Source organism: Bison bison, unplaced genomic scaffold (genome assembly GCF_000754665.1).
Source record: "Bison bison bison isolate TAMUID 2011002044 unplaced genomic scaffold, Bison_UMD1.0 scf7180017864453, whole genome shotgun sequence".
In the NCBI taxonomy this organism is placed as follows: domain Eukaryota; kingdom Metazoa; phylum Chordata; class Mammalia; order Artiodactyla; family Bovidae; genus Bison; species Bison bison.
In genome coordinates this window covers 1,312,154-1,325,306 of record NW_011495015.1, presented here as the reverse complement: position 1 = coordinate 1,325,306, position 13,153 = coordinate 1,312,154, and the positions used below count along the sequence as shown (strand labels likewise).

At 47.2% G+C, this 13,153-nt stretch overlaps 1 protein-coding gene across 5 annotated transcripts in view; it reads right to left on the bottom strand.

Moving 5' to 3' along the window:
* The window catches only part of PIEZO2 (piezo-type mechanosensitive ion channel component 2), a 253,432-nt gene that overhangs the window by 51,612 nt on the left and 188,667 nt on the right, over window positions 1-13,153 (bottom strand). For all 5 annotated transcript variants that reach the window (XR_826962.1, XM_010859074.1, XM_010859075.1 and 2 more), the window contains exons 18-26: window positions 7,518-7,720; window positions 6,985-7,145; window positions 6,299-6,475; window positions 5,906-6,031; window positions 4,361-4,561; window positions 3,614-3,818; window positions 3,423-3,524; window positions 2,849-3,014; window positions 733-976 (exon numbers count right to left, since the gene is read on the bottom strand). Coding sequence is in view for 4 of the 5 variants with exons in the window: in XM_010859074.1 (XP_010857376.1) it covers window positions 733-976; window positions 2,849-3,014; window positions 3,423-3,524; window positions 3,614-3,818; window positions 4,361-4,561; window positions 5,906-6,031; window positions 6,299-6,475; window positions 6,985-7,145; window positions 7,518-7,720 (1,585 nt within the window). In the remaining variant the exon portion in view is untranslated. The remainder of the gene's footprint in view (window positions 1-732; window positions 977-2,848; window positions 3,015-3,422; window positions 3,525-3,613; window positions 3,819-4,360; window positions 4,562-5,905; window positions 6,032-6,298; window positions 6,476-6,984; window positions 7,146-7,517; window positions 7,721-13,153) is intronic.

The window sequence follows — 13,153 nt, the reverse complement described above, 5'->3', positions numbered from 1 at the left end:
AAAATTTTCATGAGACTCTGGGATGACCCGTGGGTGGTTTATCTACCAGGGAAGGGCCACACTGTGGCCTAGAAGGCAGAAATTTAACAGAGAACCGGCCACATTCTGTGGACAGGAAGTGTTGGTCTCAATCCTGCACCATCTTAGCTGTTTTTAAGTCAAGACGCCAGTGCTTAGGGCAGCTATGAAGCTCCTGTGTCCACCCATGCATCAGGGCACCATAAAACACCTGCACCTTTTGGGGCCTATCCCTCCCATCTGTACCCCACCTGGTGTCACAGAAAATCTTGACTATTCTGTCAATATTTATACTTGCATGGAGTTTTCCCAGTAAGAGAGTCGGTTTCAGCCAACAGGATATAATTTGTGAAGACATCACATGACTGTTTCAACTCATAAAGGGCCACTTGCAGCCTGTTCTGGAGTGAAATCCAATCATTCCTCAGAAGGGATAGATTTTAATTGAAAAAATACATTTTAGAGTTTTTTTTTTTTTTCCTACAAATACATATCCTCTTGTCCTTGAGAGGGTGGATGTGAGCAAAAAGGATTCTGCTTAAAACAGCAAAACAAGGAGTAATAAACGGTCATTCCAATTCTGAGTTTGCCAGCATCCTATTCGGGGCTTTTAAGAGAGCAGCATGAGGGGCTGAGGGCTTTCAGTAACCACTGAATGGGTTGTTTGCTCTGAGGCTGGGACCGCAAATGTGTTACACGGTGCGAGCCACTTACCGACAGTATGTTTTTCATCGTGATCACAAAGACATTGTAAGCGATCAGCCAGTCCCAGTAGCGCAGGATGCTCTTGATGGGTTTCAGCAGCAAGTCGCCCCCGAAGAGCAGGAAGTAGAAGCAGGCCACCAGGTAGCCCATGCAAAAGATGCTGATGCGGGTCGTCCCGGTGATGAAGATGATAGTGAGCACGAACCAGAAGAGGTAGCTGAAGATGACCACCTTGGACATGTCCAGATACGACCTGGACAACAAAACCAAGAGACAACACAGACTGCAGCGCAGACCAAGTAGGGAGGTTCTAGTAGAGGAAGGAAATGTGTTCACACATCCTCCTCCTGACTCAGCCTGGAGGCACAGGCCAGAGAGGGTGCTCTGATCGCCGGCTGGTCCACAGGCAATCCTCATCCAGTTAGTGATGGACAGAGCAGTGCTTTGTGAAAACGCCATATGCACTTTTATTATCATCAAACTGGGGTCAAACTTCCCACAAGCAGCAATGTTCTCTGCCTAGTACCCGAAGAGTCAGACACGACTGAGTGACTACCACTTTCACTTTTTTACACGTCGACATGGAGCTCACAGGCTCTGTCAGCATTCTCTCTGCACCTTCCTGGGCCGAGCCAAGGTCCCTTCTGTGGGACCACTCCTCACTCTGCAGACAGGCAGATGCTCGGGCCCCATCATCCCCCAGTGGTGGAGCTCCGGGAGCTTCCCCAGCTGGGTATCGGCTGACAGATGTTGTACCTACAAGCTGCGACCCATCTGGATTCATTTGCTCAGAGTCTCTAGGCTATGGAGGCTTTGCTTTGGTTGTTTTTCTTCCCAAGTTTGGGGAGAAGCACAGAACCCCCAATTGTGCATCAGTTCAGTTCAGTTGCTCAGTCATGTCCGACTCTTTGTGACCCCATGAATCGCAGCACACCAGGCCTCCCTGTCCATCACCAACTCCTGGAGTTCACTCAGACTCATGTCCATCGAGTTAGTGATGCCATCCAGCCATCGCATCCTCTGTCGTCCCCTTCTCCTCCTGCCCCCAATCCCTCCCAGCATCAGAGTCTTCTCCAATGAGTCAACTCTTCGCATGAGGTGGCCAAAGTACTGGAGTTTCAGCTTTAGCAGCATTCCTTCCAAAGAAATCCCAGGGCATCAGATACTTGATAACCGAGCTGTTATTTTGTGGGAGCTCTTAAGTCATCTCTGATAAATACACGCTACACTGTTTTCAGTGTGGTTAGGGAATAAGTGGTCCCTAGAAGAATGCTGGTGATGGACAGGGTGATGGAGTTGGTGATGCACAGGGAACCCTGGCGTGCTGCAGTCCATGGGGTTGCAAAGAGTCAGACATGACTGAGCAACTGAACTGAACTGAGAAGAACACTGTCACAGAAGTGGACTTTTGGACTATACTCTTCTTAGACTAAAATACTCAACACTTCTGAATAGTTCCATGATTTTTCTCTAAACTATGTTTCATTCATCCTTGATGTCATACACACTGGAGAGTGCATAAGATGTGGGTGTTTCTCAGCATTCCATGGTCACACAGGTAATGTCAGTGATTCAGTCCTGGTGTGGGATCTGAATGCCCAGTCCTTCCAATGTGTGTGACTTGAAGTCGGTGGAACTAGGCTGCTGGCATGTTTGAGTGAGTGTGTGTGTGCTCGTGCACACGTGTTTGTGCATCATGTGCTTTCCATCCATTTCTCTTCCCTGCCTGCAGCTGTGAATTCTCCTACAGGAGCCCCGGCCCTCACTCTTCAGCCTGACCTGCTTTGGGTTCAGAAATCATAAAACCAAGCCTGTGGGAACAACATGGCAACACCAGCCAACATACCCCAGGGAGGACCTCCAGGGCCCCTGGGAGCGCTTGAGGCCCTGGCTGTCCTGGGGTTCAGGGGCATCTGTTCCCCAGAACTGCCCTGGGCATGTCCATGGAGGACAGAAGATAACAAGGAGGTCTGGCCTCCAGACCATGGCCTCTAGCTGTCTGGCCCCAGGATTCTTGGCTTCATGGTGTAATCAGTGGGTCAGCGCCCAGGAAAGGCAGGGGAGCTGGAGGCATGGGCTTGGGGGTCTCACCTTCCCAGGGGCTGCCCGTGGGCAGCCACGTTACCTGCAGTGGATGAAGTCGGGCACGGGATTGTGCTGGCTGAATGAGGCCGCGTCCAGGTTCATGCAGATCTCCACGTTGTCACCTGCCACGATCCTTACGGCAGCCTTATTCTCATCCTCAAAGATCTGCCGTTGCAGCGAGGCACACAGGAGTAGCATGAAATCATCTGGCGGAACAGAAGCATCTGTGGTCTGGCCTCGTCCTTCCAGCTACCCTTTCCAGTTTGTAGGTCTATGTCTGCGGTGGCAGCAAGAAGCAACCGCTTTCCCCAGGACCGGGCCCGCCCCCCGCAGCCTCTCTCCTAGAAGGTGGGTGTATACAGGTGTGTGGGGCTGGATAGTGGGGTGTGTGGCAGAGGATAAAATTACTAAAGTAAAAAAAGTGTTTGGAATGCTAACATGGTATTAACTCTGCAGACAAAACAGGGCTGGCAGGAGCCGCTAGTGGCTGGTGATGGTGACGCGTGGAAGCCAGCCTGTCCGGACTGTATGTGCAGGGGTGTGGTCGGGGAGGGGGTGCAGGGGTGCACCACCAGGGGAAAGACGAGCAGGCAGGACCCCAGCACCCCACTTACACACGAGGAACACAGGGTTGGGCCGAACGATGAAGTCAGGGAAGTACAGCCACTTGACGATGTTGTCATTGAAGCTGGCGCCCTTGAACCTCCAGGGGTAGTCTGCAGGGTGTGAGGTGGGAGGACCCGGTCAGGGAGCCCCTCATGCTGTTGAGCTCCCGCCTCCCGTTGCCAGTGGTGGGGGGACTCACCTCGGCAGGGGGCAGGGGGGATGCCGATGCAGATGAAGTACTGGAAGGTGATGATGCAAGCCAGGAAGCAGCAGTACTTGGGCCAGATCTCGGCGATGGCCTTTCTCCTGCGCCGGTACAGGACGGCAATCAGCCAGCAGGCGTGAATCATGGCGTAGAAATCCATGCGCTGGCCGATCACGTTAACTGACATGAGGAAACAGGTCTGCGTGAGGATGAAAGAGGCAGAAAGTCGGCTTTACAGGGAAGGGGAGTGACATCAGCGGGCAGCCCCCAGGAGCGGTGGAGACCCGCGTTCCTGGGCCCAGACCCTGGATGAGCTCTTCACCTGCTCTGCCTCTGCAGTGTGTTTTCATCATGAAGACAGAAGACTGACTAGGTGGCCGTCAATAAGAATCACTGTTTCAAGTACTGAGGGCAGGCCTCCCACACTATTCAGGTCAAAACAGTGTGCTCTGGCTGAGGTCATACATTCAGAAGGCACTAAACAGACACCCAGGCATCTGTAAGACTGGGCGTCCCGAGAAGCCATGTCCATGGCTGCAGAGCAGGGGACAGGCACCAAGTCCTGGAAATTCTCCACCAGGCCAGGGAACCCTGCCATGGAAGCTCCCCGCCACCCCCTCGGATCCCAAGGAGATGGAAATCAGGGCATGGAGATGTGCCACAAAGCCCTAGTGGCCACCTGGCTGAAAGCAGCTGCTGGAATTTTCAGAGAAAAGAGAACAGATCAGCAAGGAAACTCACCTCCAGACCAAACTTGTAGAAGAAGTAATTGATGAAATACTTGGCACAGTTAACAAGTCCATCATCCAGCTGGAGTCTTGTGATGTTGTGGAAGATGGTTTTAGACACAGGGGTTGAGAGGTTGTTCCGACCTCGGTAGTACTCCTGATGGCGGTAGACGGTGACCTCGAAGGCCAGGATGGCCAGCATCAGCAGGTTGTTCTAGAAAACAAAGAAAATACACATGATGCCATGTGGTCATTTACAGTCTCCTTAAAAAGCTATCTCACTTCACTGTGGGTATGTGTGATCAGATCCCACAACCATGAAACAGTCTTGACTTTAATGCTCATTTTCCCTGTTTTTTGGTAACAAGGGTGGAGTCATCTCCAGTTTGAAAATCAGGCTAATTTTCATGATAACAGGATTTAGAACCTCTATACCAATGACTGGCGATGGTTACACCAGATCCAGAAAAAGTACCACCGAACCAGACAGCTGGGTCCAGTTACTCGGAAGGGTTGTCCAGCCTTCTTTGCAACTAAATGTGAGAAACCCTTATACACCATCCTGCAGGGACCCCAGGAAACAGACTGAGCTGCAGACTGGGGCTCAACTTAGCAAGTTTTTGAACACAATATCTTTGAAAGCTGGCTAGAGAGAGCAGTAGAGTAAAAAATATACTAATCATACTACAAAATAATAATAAAAAATAGGTAACATTTATGTGCCAGACACTATTCTAATCACCCCTTTCAAATATGAGTTGGTTTTATCTTGTAACAGCTCTTAACGGTAGACATAATTTGTATGTTACAAATAATATTGGTCATATGAGAAAACATCAGGAAGCTACACCAAGTAAGAGGAGATGCTTAGTACACTTTAAAATTCCGGTTGAGTACAAAGGCTTTAATTACATCATCAGCATAATCCATCAAAATAAAATGTTCAAACTATCCATCACAGTAACATGTGAATAATCTGAACTATATTGCTTTCCTTATGTTTGTTACAACTATTTGCAATCAGAATTCATTTTTCAAAGACACGCCCTTTGTATGTGGCTACTTCTAAGCATAATAGATGCCGTTGATTAAAATCTGTAGAATTTAGACAGCAAACATTTCTTGTCATGCTATACTTACTTCTCAGAAATAATTACTCTGACCATTTGGTGTAATTTACTCAATATTTTTTCTTTGTTGCCTACAAGATATCATTCTATGTATCCTGTTTTGAAGTTTGCTTTTTTTTCCAACATTACAATATATTTTGGATATCTTTCAGTGTCTGATAATATTATAAATCTGCCTTTGAGCAGTTTCGTAACATTCCAGTGAATATATTTGTCATACTCTATTCAACGAATCTCAAATTACTCAGCTGATTTCTTTTCAGCACAATTCAATACTGATTTTAATACTCAGTCATGTGTTTTGGAGGTGACTGCAAACCCCATGTAAGAAGACGAGGCTGCTCTCAAAGGTGAGGTGAGCGGTCTCCAGGGAAAGGGCTGCAGACATGAACTCAGCAGAGGCTACACTAAGGATGAGGAAGCCTTACCCTCAGGTAGACAAGTAGAGGAGATGACTTCCTGAGGCCCACCCATTCTGTGGGGTCAATGGGTGCGCTGTAGAGCAGAGACTTGTTCAGCTGGTGCAGGGGGATGTTCGTCTGGTTTTCATTTGGCTGAAAAGAAAAGAGAAAGGAGTAAGAGATGGCCCCGCAGTCAGGAGAGTTCAGACTAGTCTCCCTCGGGTTTGAGCAAAGGGACACAGGGATGGGGGGAGGACCCACTTCAGGGGGAATCAGCATCAGGAGAGACGGGGCCAGGACACCTCCGACTCACTGAGCCAGCGAAGGCCTGTCGGCGAGGGCTGGGGGACGTGGGTCCCCCGAGGTGTGCCTCCCTTCCCTGAAGGCCAGGCAAGGGGACCCTCCGTCTCCGAGGCTCACCAACGAACAGTTCACAGAGAAGTTCTCAGGCTTGATGGTCTGCAGCTGGTACAGCATCTTACAGACGATGATCACACATGTCCAGACGGTGCAGACACTGGAGGCCAGACGGCGGAGCCTGGCGTACGGCAGAGCAAAAGCCCAGGAAATAAGAAACACGTAGTTGAACAGAGACACCTGAGAACACAAAATTGGAAATGCAGACAAAAATATGTCACATGGCACAACATCTAAAAACCTAGATGTTTTTAGGCAACTTGACTGATTCGTTCCTCTGAGCTGAGCAAAGGTTGGCTGAGCTCTTATATACAAGAAACGGTCGTGGGTGTTAAGATATACATTTTGTACACAGACAAGTGTACAACCAGGTGATGTTAAGTATATCACAGTGGGAAACTACTGAGGTGAACAGGCTTCTGGGAGAACACCCAGGGGGTCCTCGGCCCAACTTGGAGCTTCAGGAACCTCTCCTGGGAGAGAACACGCCTGAGTGGTGCCCTCAAGCTGTGCGGAGTTCAGACATACCCACACTGGGTGGGCATGTGGTGCACAGCCACATCCACATCCATGTCCGTCTCTGCCCTACCCGTGCTCAGCGTGGGGACTTTAAGTCCAAGCGGCCCAAGGCTCCAGCTGGAGCAGACGTCTGGCTGGGTCTGGCCTAAAGACGGGATGGCATCACTTGCCTCCTTCACGGACACCCAGATGATGTAGGAGGACACGATCTTGACGATGTGCAGCTCCAGGATCCACCACAGGAACGTCTGCAGCTGGTGGAAGCCCTCCAGGAACCGCAGGAGCAGCACGGTGAGGCGGTCGATCACCAAGTGCCACTTGTTCCTCAGATCTGCAAGGCAGGGAGTGCAACTGTGAGTGGAGGTCTGGCCTGTATTGATGGGTCCCTTGTCCCTCTGATCTGCAAGGCAGGGTGTGTGCACAGCTGTGAGTGGAGACCTGGCCTGTACTGATGGGTCCCTTGTCCCTCTGATCTGCAAGGCAGGGCGTGTGTGCAGCTATGAGTGGAAGCCTGGTGTGTACGGCTCGTTCCCCCCGTTTCTAGCTCACTGCCAGGGTCAAGTATATACTGGAGCATATAGAGTATATATTTTATTATATACTTATATAATGAGTATATATTTGATTCACTTGGAGCAAGTCAGTGGTTGGTTTCCTCCACCTGTGAGCCAGCATCCGAGTGGCTCCTGGGCGGGCGGCTTACCTGACGTCTCCTCCTCCTCTTCGTCCTCATCCTCATCCTCATCCTCGCTGTCCCTGCCAGGCTCGCCCTTCTTGGCTTTTGCAGGGCATCCCCCCGGCATCTCCTCCCCAGGCCCAGCCAGCTGCTTGACCTCCGCCACCTCCAGGCTAGCGGTCAGCTTCATCATGGCAAGGTCCGGAAGGCTTCCCTCGGGGTGGGCCAGCCTGTCGGCAGACAGCAGACAAGTCAGGGAGGGAAGGGCACTGGGAGCTGAGAGTGAGGGGCACGTGGAGGAAGATGAACAAAATGGAAGTCACTACACAGCCTGGCATGTGGGCTTGTTAGCATCCGGTTGCTTTTTATTTTTTAAAGCTCTTTCTAAAAATGAACTGTAGATTCAGGTTTGGTGAGCTCTTCCAATTCAGGTTCTAGTGATGAGTCAGTCATGAGAGCTATCAACACCTAAACTTGACATTTTTTCCCGCAGGAGAAAATGGTCAGAGTTTAGGATGGAGAAGCATGAAATGGCATCATGTAGAGCAAGCATTTCATGGCTTCACAGGGGGACTTACTCATTGTGGTGGATTGGTAATTTTTTCTTGATGCTGCTCAAAGTAATGGAAATAGAAAGGAAAAAAAAAAGGAGATGAGAACAGAAGAGTTATAAGGAGACTCAGAGATCACACATCATGCTACAGTCATCTACTATTGCATTCCTGTATGCCGGGTGCAGGGCCCTAACGCCATGTGCATTCCAGGATGGCGGCCACAGCGTGCTTTGACTGGGAGCCCTGAGCCGGGCAGCTGATCTGAGAATGGACGGTGCTGCAGTGGTGAAGGGCAGGACGCAGAGACTGCTGAGGCAAGTCAGGTCATGCTTTCTTAGAAACACAGCAAACCATCCCCTAGGAATCAAGTCATTCACAGTTTAAGGAGGGATTTTTTTTTAATTCTTAAATAAGGTGTAATGTCGGTCAACTTTTGCATGGACCAGTCTCGTCCTGTGGCCATCTGAAGCGTATGCAGTGGATGCAAATGCTTCTGGGGGTAAGAAGCCTGAATCACACCCCATCCTCGGGCACCAGGTGAACTGCGGGACCAGATCTCTTGAGAAGAGTGCGGGAGCCTGGCTGAAGGGGCTGCAGCCTTAGGGAGCTCAGCAACTCTTGGGGGTCCAGCTTAGTTCACGGCGAATAGTAATGAGTATGATCTTGCTCCTCAGTTTTTTAAGAGTATATCTTTTTATTCATATTCAAATGAATGTTTGAAAGAACCTTTGTGGGCAATAAAGTAGACATTAGGAAAAGGCCTATTACAGATCATGCAGGTAGTCCTTCTCATTTGCAGAAATTTATTCATTTCAGCCTGACTGTCACAGGACAGACACTTGATAATGTTATCGTATCTGTAATACTCTGAGTTTTATCTGTAATACCTGTAATTGACTCTGAGACAATTTTATGTCTCTGGAATTTTACTTTTTTTTAAACAAAATGAAGAAGTCCGGCTAGATAAAAATCTAAGCTCACATGCAACTTGTTGGTTTTGCATTTAAACGCCTGTGATATTGGAGAACTGTGGTCAAGATTCTGCATTGCCCTTGGACTTTCAGAGAGGTTATCCTTCAAAAGCAATTCCTTTTAGCGATCTCAAGCAGGTAGATCACAGAATGTTAGAAAATTTAGTGAACAAAGAATGTTCTGAGGTCGGTGGAAGAAAGTGTGCTGACATGTACTTGCTTATTTTCTTTTTCTTTTCTTCTCTTATTGGATATATGCATACATACAGCTGACTCACACCGTTGCACAGCAGAAAGTAACACAACATTGTAACACAACTATACTTCAAAATATAAATTAATTAATTAAATCGTATGATCCCCAAAAAATCACCTTTCAGTTTGGCTTTGATAATCCACATTATAGCCAGATTTCCACAACATTATTTTCTACTTGTATGTACTTGCTTATTTTCTTAAGCTAGATAATTCACCTGAGAAAATCTGTGATTATAAAATGCCTCTGGATGAAAGTATTCTCAATGAACGGTTAGAGTGTCTACTTTAAAAGACACTGTATGAATCCTTTCATTGTGCTTTCGTTTTTCTCATAGCATTTTTCTGAGACAATCCAGAACAATGTTAAAAGCATGCTCTTTGGAATCAAAACGATTTAGATTTAAGCCTAAACTAGACATCTTGCTAACAAGGGGAAGTGGCAAAGCTCCTTCCTCTGTCTTTTATTTTTAAAAAATTTTATTGAAGTATAGTTGATCTACTATGTGTTAATTATAACAATGTGATTCAGTTACACATGTACACAGGAACAGGTGTAATGGCCCTGGTTTGTGTATATGTAGGAGAACTAACCATTGCTCCTGTTAAAATATTCTAAATCAGTCTGTTTACAAATTCAGTTGGAACTTCCTGTATTTTTCACACCATCAGAATTTTATCAGTCAGCCACTGTCCTTAACACAGCCCTACCTCACATCTTATAAGGTCAAGTCTAAATTGTGACTGACCCAGAAGTTGGATATAGGTATGTCCCCTCTTTCATTGGAACTCCCATCTAGAAACACAGTATTCTCCTTATTAAACAGCACTGAGCATACAAAAATAAATTTGGGGATAAAGAAAGCTTATTTACTCAATAAAAGGTTCACCCTATCATTCTAATCAAGAGAAGTCCCTTCAAAACTGGACATACTTCATGTGCAGCCTTTTAGAAGCACATACTGTGTAGGGAGAGAGGGTTTGTTAGGTCGAGTGCTCCCTAGGGCACAGCTCTGACTTTTCTTAAAATGTGGGCATTCAGACAAAAGTGAGAGTTCACTGGAAAGAAGACTGAGCTAATGGTGGAATGCTTCAAGTTTTTAATTATTTTAGATGACTGCATCTAGGTCTGAGAACTCCTGAGTCAGTTCAGGGTTGATGGGCATATGTTTCTCCTCAAGAGGAATGCAGGGAGCCAACTCTGTACCATCAGCATCCTTGGCACATTGGTTCTAGGACCCCTACGGACACCAATACCTATGGGTGCTCAAGTCCCTTGTATAAAATGCTATAGTATTTGCTTGTAACCTACGCACATCCTCCTGTACATTTTAAATGATCTCGAGATGGCTTGTAATACCTAATACTATTTGAATGCCATGGAAATAGTAACTTGCACACAGCAAATTCAAGTTTGCTTTGGGGAACTTTCTGGATTTTTTTTAAAAAATGCTTTTGGTTGAATCCATGGATGCAGAAACCACGGATATGGAGGGCTGAGTGTATCAGTTGTCAGAGCCCATCAAACCACTCCTGCCTCTTGGGCGCCCCAGCCACCTCCTCTTAAAGCACATGATCAAGACTTTATCAGAAACACAGAGAGAGAGAGACAGATATAGTGTGGTTCTTTATGTTAAGAGGGATAAGACTGATATGGCTGCTCAAGATTTATGCCTCAAGTCTGTAGCTTACTTCTCTAGCTGGCAGCTAAAAACTTGAGGTTGACATTTCTCTCTCAGGTTGCCCCCAAAACCAGCCCCAAAGGGAGCCCACCCAGCCTCGTTCCTCTTCCATAGAGATCTCCACAGAGATGCACTAAGTTTTTACTCCTCTTTCTAGACGGGCTGCCTCCTCGGGTCTGCTACTTGGTTGTCAGCCTCAGCATTCCTCTTAAGAGGAAAGACAGTGGAGTAGAAAACCTACAAATCTTTCCAAGAGTTATTTTGTTAAGTGGATTTACTGCAAAATACATGCTTCTACTACCTAAATTACTGACTTGATTACTTAAGACGTGAAGTTATGGGAGTGGATAGTTTAATTCTCTCAATAAAGTAAGAAGAGCTTTGGTGAATTAGACCTGAACACTCTTCTCTTTTGGGCACTTGAGGATAACTCCACACACAGCAGGTGTCAGAGCTCACCCTTTGTTACCTGTGGTTATGAGTAGGTGTTATCTCCCCGCCTGGATGATGTGCATCTAAGCACGCTGCCCAACTTGGAATTTTTTTTTTTTTTTTGCAGAAGGCAAATACATTGTGAAATCTGTCATGTAAAATACCATCCTTCTATATGATGCTCTTTTAAGTAGATGTATACTTGAAGAAATTGGTGTTTTAATTTTCTCTTAACCATAGATTGTTGTGCCTATTATCACTTCATTCAGGCATATCCACTAGCAGTTAAACCCCCACGGTAGGTGAGATGTTGGCCCTGCGGTGGATTGTACAAGGGACCCAGGGCCTGAGGGCCGGAGGTGGCGGGCAGGGGAGAAGATAAGACAGGCAGGCAGATGGGGCTGAAGGCCAATGTTGGGAGGCGGCAGCAAAGAGAAAGTGCTCCGGGAACTCAGAGGAAGGGCTGGTACACTCAGCAGGGACTCGGCAGAGATGGGTGGTTTGTGGAGCAGCTGGTTCTTGAGCTGAGCTCTTGATTACATGTTCAGGAGGGACGTGGGCTCACAGGCAAGCCCAGGACTAATTCTACCAAAGGGTGACCAATGCCGAGTGCCAGCTGAAGACCCTCGGCCGCCTCTCAGTCCACTCAGCAGCACCATTCAGTCCAAACACCGAATGGCTGGGTTTGCAAAAGACATCCATAGCATACCTGGAGGCCATGTCCACTGTCTGATGATGTCAGTTTCATTTACAAGCTAATAAAGTGCTTAACACCCCCAGAGACCATTTGAAAAAGGAGCCAAGAGAGAAAACGTTGAAGTACCCACCTATTTATTATCAGATACACACGCCCATTGACCTTGGCATGGCTACGCAGGAAGCACAAGGCGGCAGCGGGGAGACAGTCGGAGAGAGAGAGAGGAGAGTGTTAGCCAGAGGGAAGGAGCTGACGGTGTCCTGCGGGCTCTGCACCACCAGGTATGTCAGCAACACCCTTCATGCACCGCAAAGTGTCCAGACAGTGAGGATCGGCAGCACCGTGAAGTCAGACAGAGTGAGGTTTGAAACACTTGACAGTGACAGCCTCTTCCTCCCTCCCTCCCCCAAAGAATCACACGTCTGGTCAGATACCTGTAAGGTTTAAATGTCCAGAGTGCACTTATCAAATAAAATAGCACGTAAAACATTAATTCTTGGTCCTTCTCCAGAATTAAAAAAATAAAATCCTTTGAGTATCCGTATTCAAGATCCTGTTTTCTGAGGTTTTTCTCAAGTTAAAGTTTAAAAAAGTCATTCTATTTCTGTACGCGTCACAGTACCTTCTAAAACAAATTATTACGACCCAGCAATCCCACTGCTGGGCATACACACCGAGGAAACCAGAAGGGAAAGAGACACGTGTACCCCAATGTTCATCGCAGCACTGTTTATAATAGCCAGGACATGGAAGCAACCTAGATGTCCATCAGCAGATGAATGGATAAGAAAGCTGTGATACATATACACAATGGAGTATTACTCAGCCATTAAAAAGAATACATTTGAATCAGTTCTAATGAGGTGGATGAAACTGAAGCCTATTATACAGAGTGAAGTAAGCCAGAAAGAAAAACACCAATACAGTATACTAATGCATATATATGGAATTTAGAAAGATGGTAACAATAACCCTGTATGAGAGACAGCAAAAGAGACACTGATGTATAGAACAATCTTTTGGACTCTGTGGGAGAGGGCAAGGGTGGGATGATTTGGGAGAATGGCATTGA